The following is a 7,366-nucleotide window of genomic DNA, read 5'->3' as shown; positions in this document are numbered from 1 at the left end:
GGTGCTACACATTTACCATGTACATATTATTAGTATGTACAGTTATGTGTCTTGTTAGTTACCATATACGGATACTGTAAGGACGTGCCTGTTTGTATCCACTTGTCCCTAAGTACTACATATTTACCATGTATATATACATTAGTAAGTACAGTAAAGTATCTAATTAGTTACCATGTACGGGCACTACCTGTAAGTACCCACACTTGTCTGTATGTACAAACAAATTACCATGCATGTACGACTGTTAAGTACAGCCGTGTTTCTTATTTGTTACCATGTACATACACTTCAGGTAAGTACCTTGTATTACCACTCATTTGCCTGTAGGTACAAGATATTTGCCATGTATGTACCAGGGAAGTACACGTACTGTAAAACTTCGACACTCATTGTGACCTTGGACCACAAAACCAGTCATAAGGGTCAAAATTTTTAAAATTGAGATTTATACATCATCTGAAAGCTGAATAAATAAACTTTGTTAGGCTTGTTAGGATATGACAACATTTAGCCGAGATACAACTATTTGAAAATCTGGAATCTGAGGGTGCAAAAAAATCTAAATGTTGAGAAAACCACCTTTAAAGTCGTCCGAATTAAGTTCTTAGCAATGCATATTACGTAAAATGAAGTTTTGATATATTTACGGTAAGAAATTTACAAAATATCTTCACGGAACATGATCTTTACTTAATATCCTAATGATTTTTGGCATAAAGGATACGATGTATTGTTGGCTATTGCTACAAATATACCCATGCTACTTATGACTGGTTTTGTGGTCCAGGGTCACATTTGGTACTTGCCTAGAAAGGTGTGTTTATGATAATAGATTACATGAACATTAGGCTTTAAGTTTGTTTTTTTTGCCATATTTTGTAAAATTATATTAAATATTTTATATTCCTAATAATAGTGTAAACTCAATCAAGTGAGAGATAAATACGTTTAAACTTTTCAAGAAATGAATTTCTACAATATTGCATGAATCACTAGAATGAGTAACTGTTTTTTGCTAATAAACACATGAGGCAACCCTCTACATTGCGAGTAAATCCCTCGCATATGCGACTAAATCTTCACTCTGGGCGACTAAATGATGTCTAATATTAGCCAATTGCTAATAAATTCTCAGATTTTACTCGCCAGTGTGTGAGTTGGAGGCTAAGTATAAGTTTAGCTCAGATATATTTTCACTTGCCGAACACTCTCTGACTGAGCGCATCAGAGTTTCACTCTCCGCTAAGCGATCTGTGCTGTTTTTCAGTTCATCTGAATGGATGTGCAACGCACCTGTATTTAACGTCCCGTAAACTCTAGTGTGAAGGCGCACGCCTCGCCGTCGCTTTGTTTCACACACACGCAGCGAGAGAGGGAGAGAGAGAATTGACGCGCTACCTATGCGCGCTACATGTAAACGATATTCCTTGTTGTATTTTGTTGTCAAAATAACGGAGTTCCTTTGGAATTCTTCCGCTTTTAAGAACTACCGCTTTCTCCTGTAGTGGGCGTTCCGCATTAGTTCCTAATACGCAAACGGCAATCTCATTGGCTGGTGCTCACCTATTATCGTCCCTGTTTTGATTTCAGCAAATCAGTTCGAGCGAACGCCACAATCTGATTAATATTCATGAATCCAGTAGCTCATAAATCCTTGGTGCGTTTTATATTGTTCTTATTAGTAGAATTCGTATCATTATTATCTTATCAGTACTTTTGTTAGTTTTTTCCCAATTTTTTTACAGAAACACTGAATGACCAAAAAAGCACCACCACCAGTCCGAAGTTCAGTTAAAATGACTAATATGCATTCATACATGGTTATCAAGTTTTAATTCTAATTACAAAAGTTATATCATTAAATAACATTGATTATCATATTATAATGCTTGACTGACTGATGTTAAGAGTGTACTTTCAGATATTTATAAAACTGTGCCATTTCACAAACAAACATATACATACATATATATAAGTCGAACTCAGGTGTGATAAACCACAGTTTTAACAGGGGGGCAAACACTTCTTCACACAGGACCATGTAGTTTTGGATTTTGTTTTCCCTTAATAATAAAAACCTTAAATAATACACACCACTGTATATATATATATATATATATCAGTCTGGCGAGTAAACAAAAAATTTTACTAGCCAATGGCGATTCAATTGCCAAGGTGTTCGTAGAGGGCTGTGAGGTCTCATTGAAAACTGTTTGCAGGGGTCTCCTGCCTGAAAAGAAGCCAGAGCTGAAGCGGGTGCTGGACCAGAGGAGACTGGAGCAGCACAGAGAGAGAGAACAAGCCTCACATCCGCCATCTGACCTCGAGCAAGAGCTGCACAAGAGACGCCAGAGACTCCTGGCGGTACGTGTTCACGGGTTCACGCATGACATCAGTTCAGACATGACAACTCTCGGAGGGATTGGCATGGTAATATACATGACAATGTTAATGTGTTTGGTCTCGGCGGAACAGATCTGCTACGCTGCTGCTGCAGAGCAAGTACCGAGACTTGCTACTGCCAATACATCCACAACATACTGCTGTGAGCATGTAAGAAATATTGGAATAACCCCCCACAGCATACATGATCATCCCGTAGCAGATCTATACAGGTGGAGCTGGGGAAGGTGGAGGGTTTCTGAAGTGCGCTGCTACTGCTACAGCAAACACTGCCAGATATTTGAATGTTGAGCAGGGAGCTCATTGGCTACCGATACAGGAGAGAACCAATCAGATGTGCCATGTGATAATGATGTCTTTATGTCATATCGAGTTAGATCTATCGGACTGCGCCATCTAGAGTTTCATGCCAGAACTTTGAAATTCAACCAAAGGCATTTAGCGCTGCTGTCAGTGAATCATGACTTGAGAACTACAACGACAACAATGGCACAATAAGAAATAAGAAAAACATACCCAAAATGCCTACCCAAAACTTTTGAACAGTGATGTACCATTAACCCTGTGAAAAACAAAAAAGAGATTTCAATTCTGTATTATGAGTATTTAGGAGACTCATTGGACCTGTGATTCTTTCCTTACAGTACGAACAGGAAGAGCTGAGACGCAGAGAGGACCTACAAAACATGCCAGAGTTTGTTCGAGTGCGTGAAAACCTGAGACACATCACCGTCACAGGCTACTGAACCAACAGAAGAACTACGAATACAACAAAACCCATTTTCTCAAAGAACTGCTTTTTGTTCTATCAGAGGGAATCATTATCATCAGCATGATTCTGTCATTTTGTGTTGTGCTCTCTCACCGCAACCAAATCTGAAATGGCTTTTAAAGTGTGCAAATGAATTTTTGTATTACCATCCAGGGCCCAAAAACTTTTAGATTAGAGTTTTTTTCCCCCCCAGCTAGTCATGCTGTGAGCAAGAGATGGTGAGAAAATGCAATAAAAATCAAGCCTGTCCGCTATTCGATATTCTGTTGCACTCGGAAATACGTCACAATACTGAATATGGTCACAATTTCTGGTTCACATGGGACTTTTTTCTGAAGTGATTTCAAATTGAGACGTGGTCACATTAGCGAAACCTAGGTGAAAATCCACTGTTCACTGTCCATTTATCAATAGTGTAGTGATGCACAAAGTCACTTCAAACTAAAGTAGCTTTACATTGCTCAACACGGCGAATTTGGATGTTCAAAATAGGGCTGCACAATTAATCGAATTTCTAATCGCGATTACAATTACAGATGCCACAATTACGTAATCCTTCAAAGCGGCAATTAATCGTTCAAAGTCCACTTATGATATTCTGAGTGCTTAAGATGTGTTTTTTCTTTATACATCTTAAGGGTTTTTCCATTGTTTTAATTTTAGTGTTAGTATAACATTATAATACCATGCATATTTTTTCTTTTTTATTATTATTTAAAGAAGAAACCAATCCAATGTACAGTTGACATTTGAGCCTTAATGCTATAGAAAGGCAATAAAAGATTTTTTCTTTTGAGTGTTTTCAGCTTGTTTATTTTCATATAAAAATACGGCAAGCAGTTGCTTCAAACAATGGTATAAACATCATTCAATGTAAATTGTGATAATCGTAATTAATAATCGCAATTACAATTTCAAGGGAATAATCAACAATTATGATTTTTGTCATAATCGTGCAGCCCTAGTTCAAAGTTTAACAAACATTAATCCAATGTGAAATCTGAATAGTAAAATGCAGAATTACACACTGCGCCAATTTTGATTGAGATGGATGCATTTTTTCCCACAGAATTTCACTGTACAAAGGTAAATATGATCACATCCTAATACATGGTTTTAATAAAACTACTCTTTTTTTAAATTAAAAAAATCATACAAGGAGACTGATCTGGTGTAAAAACTGAACAAAAACCATTTAATAAAATTTGAGGTACATTATTTACAACTCAGTCACAACACATAAAATACTAGAAATACTGCCAAACCTGGCGGCCATGTTCTCTAATCTTCAAGACAGCTTTATAATTATATGGCAAATTTGTGAGCAAAACTCACAAAGAAAACCATCTCAGGTTCTCCATCACAATGGACAACATTTGTCAAAATACTTAGGTTTATGGACATTTATCTTCAAGTTTCTTTCCTGTTAATAAACTGCTAGTCTGGCACATTCCTTTTCTTATCCATGTCAATTTATTTCAACAGATACGCTCTAAACATCTCAGGATTAAATTAACGATAAGATGGAGAATCCTATGGGTGGACATCAAGTACAGAAGGTGTATGCGGAGAATGCAGCAGAAATATCTCACTTCACCCAGAATCCCCCAGGCTCTCCGTACAAGCTGACTCTACTTCGAATCAGCCTAATAAAGGAAAAACATCTCGATCTCAAAAAGAGCAGCTTTTCAGTAACATCATCTCCCACATTTCTAATTTAAAAAGCCTTTTCAAAAGGTTAAGAAATGCTGTTTTGGCTCGACACATGACACTGATAATAAATAAATAAATAAATAGCAAGTGGAAAAAATGCATATGATCACGGGTGTCAAAGAGTCAGGGGATGCCATCCTTCCGCTGGCAACACTGAGAAGGCGGGACGCTCCAGTCGTAAATGTAGGACAGCCTCAGTTTGACTTCCTCTTTGCACAGACGCCCATCTCGCTGTAGCGTCTGATGCTTCTCCAACATGTCCTCTAAACTCTGCTTGTGAGTGACCAGGTACTTATTGCTGCAGCCGCGCGACTTGTACTCCGTGTCGAAGCGCGGATCGTGAACCCGCTTCACGTCCACGGGGGCCAACCAGGCGCCCAAGGACACGTCCTCACTCTGCCAGGTCTTTAGAAACCCCACGTTGAGACATACGTAGTGCACGAGGTCGGCGGAAAGCACGTAGCCTCCACCCAGGGCATAAGGTAAGTAGTAGTCGCACAGTTCCCAGGCACTTTCTTTCCATTTCCCGGCCGTTTTCACTCTCCCGCGGCCGGAGAAGAAGCCCCAGTAGAGTCGGCTGGGCTCCTTGGTCTTCAACTCCTCTTTGAGGAGATCCAAGCGGGCGAAGGTGTCGTCGTCGGTCTTCAGAACGAATTTAAACTCCACGTTTTGGTCCAACCAGGAGTACATGTGAAGCAGTTTCTGCGTGAGGTTCTCGTACGAATCCCGGAGGTCAGGGAGCAGGAGGAGGTCATGGTGACGGATCTGCTCGGTTCCGAGGTTCTGGAGGTCTTCTGGAGGTAAACCCTCGGTGCCAATGACAAACCAGTAGAGCACTTCGGGATCGTGTTTGGTCAGCCAGGTGCTCCGGATGATACTGCGACGCTCCGTGTACTTTGGGCCTGTGGTGATGAGAACGACTAGGAACGTGGAGAGCTCTTTGGCGTGAGGAGGACCTGCCGGCTGCTTTTGATGTGACTCGGCCCGCGGCGCCACACCTGGGAACTCGGCCGGCTTCAGCGTCTCAGACGTACATTTGGCGAGGAACAAAAGCACGACGGCGAATACGAAGAAGACACCGAGTGCCAGGGCTGTCTTGTGACGACACACGAGACGGACCAAATTCATGATGTCACTGAGAGACAGAAGGAAATCGTACCACTTTTGAAAACAAGCCTTAATTAAAATGTGTGCAACCTTAAGGCCTGTTCACACCAAGAAGGACGTTTGGTGCACTAAACATTTGAATTTCAATGAACGTCCATTAATGGGTCCGTTCAGGGGCCAGTTGCATAAATTTAGCCCCTGTGTCTTAAGAACTAGTTTGAACAAATAGCAGTTGCCAAGGGGTAATCAGTCTCACTTTTCAAATACAAATAAGACCAATCTACCTTTTCGAAACTGAATTTTAAAAAGTTATGACCAGTCTTGAAGAAGAACTTTTTAAAGGGGTCATCGGATGCCCATTTTCCACAAGTGAATACGAAGAAGACACCGAGTGCCAGGGCTGTCTTGTGACGACACACGAGACGGACCAAATTCATGATGTCACTGAGAGACAGAAGGAAATCGTACCACTTTTGAAAACAAGCCTTAATTAAAATGTGTGCAACCTTAAGGCCTGTTCACACCAAGAAGGACGTTTGGTGCACTAAACATTTGAATTTCAATGAACGTCCATTAATGGGTCCGTTCAGGGGCCAGTTGCATAAATTTAGCCCCTGTGTCTTAAGAACTAGTTTGAACAAATAGCAGTTGCCAAGGGGTAATCAGTCTCACTTTTCAAATACAAATAAGACCAATCTACCTTTTCAAAACTGAATTTTAAAAAGTTATGACCAGTCTTGAAGAAGAACTTTTTAAAGGGGTCATCGGATGCCCATTTTCCACAAGTTGATATGATTCTTTAGGGTCTTAATGAACATTCTGTAACATAGTTTGGTTAAAATTTCTCAATGGTAGTGTAAAACAACACAGACGTTTTTTTACCGCCAAAAACAGCTCTTTTAAGGGGAATGTTTTCTTGAATGCCGCTTTAAATGCAAATTAGCTCTGCTGACCACACCCCTCTCTTCCGAGCCGCTCTCTGAGAGACGGTAAACTTTAGCCGCATTCATCGTAAAACTTGCTAACTAGCACGTTATTAGGAAAGGCGATTTGTAAAGATTCATTAAAAAACCTTACACACACTTCTTCTGGACGTGAAGCTGGATCACAAATGAGGCTGTGTTTACACTGGCACAAAAAATCAGATCTTTCGCTCACATCTGACAGATCGGAATTTGTTGCACACGTGTAAACACAAAAACCTGCACGATCTGATTTTTTTTTGCATCCGATCTGAGCCACTTCCAAATGTGGATTTTAATCGGATACACATCTGATATCTGGACATCCGACCTACATCTAAACACACATATCCAATTCTCCACAGAACTCCCAATGTGAGGGCGACACGTTTGCTCATAAAGATTT

The 7,366-nt window shown here is 40.2% G+C and overlaps 2 protein-coding genes across 2 annotated transcripts in view; one reads left to right on the top strand and one right to left on the bottom strand.

The window, feature by feature from the left end:
* The window catches only part of LOC107714505 (protein FAM107B), a 7,005-nt gene extending 3,442 nt beyond the window's left edge, over nt 1-3,563 (top strand). Inside the window, exons 4-5 of the mRNA XM_016520366.1 lie at nt 2,223-2,367; nt 3,051-3,563. Of these exons, the coding sequence (XP_016375852.1) occupies nt 2,223-2,367; nt 3,051-3,152 (247 nt within the window). The 3' untranslated portion in view covers nt 3,153-3,563. The remainder of the gene's footprint in view (nt 1-2,222; nt 2,368-3,050) is intronic.
* Nucleotides 3,564-4,127: 564 nt separating this feature from the next.
* Nucleotides 4,128-6,065, bottom strand: b3galt6 (UDP-Gal:betaGal beta 1,3-galactosyltransferase polypeptide 6). The gene has a single exon (XM_016520364.1). It carries the CDS (start codon nt 6,017-6,019, stop codon nt 5,015-5,017), a length of 1,005 nt encoding a protein of 334 aa, XP_016375850.1. The 5' UTR covers nt 6,020-6,065; the 3' UTR covers nt 4,128-5,014.
* Nucleotides 6,066-7,366: the final 1,301 nt, after the last annotated feature.

The sequence above is a fragment of the Sinocyclocheilus rhinocerous genome, unplaced genomic scaffold (assembly GCF_001515625.1).
Source record: "Sinocyclocheilus rhinocerous isolate Xijiao unplaced genomic scaffold, SAMN03320098_v1.1 scaffold269, whole genome shotgun sequence".
NCBI lineage: Eukaryota > Metazoa > Chordata > Actinopteri > Cypriniformes > Cyprinidae > Sinocyclocheilus > Sinocyclocheilus rhinocerous.
The sequence above is the reverse complement of the archived record's forward strand: the minus strand, read 5'-3'. Positions and strand labels throughout refer to the sequence as shown.

What these genes read in the sequence shown, in the direction of transcription:
- b3galt6 (XM_016520364.1), bottom strand. Translation starts at nt 6,019, where the DNA reads ATGAATTTGGTCCGTCTCGTGTGTCGTCACAAGACAGCCCTGGCACTC.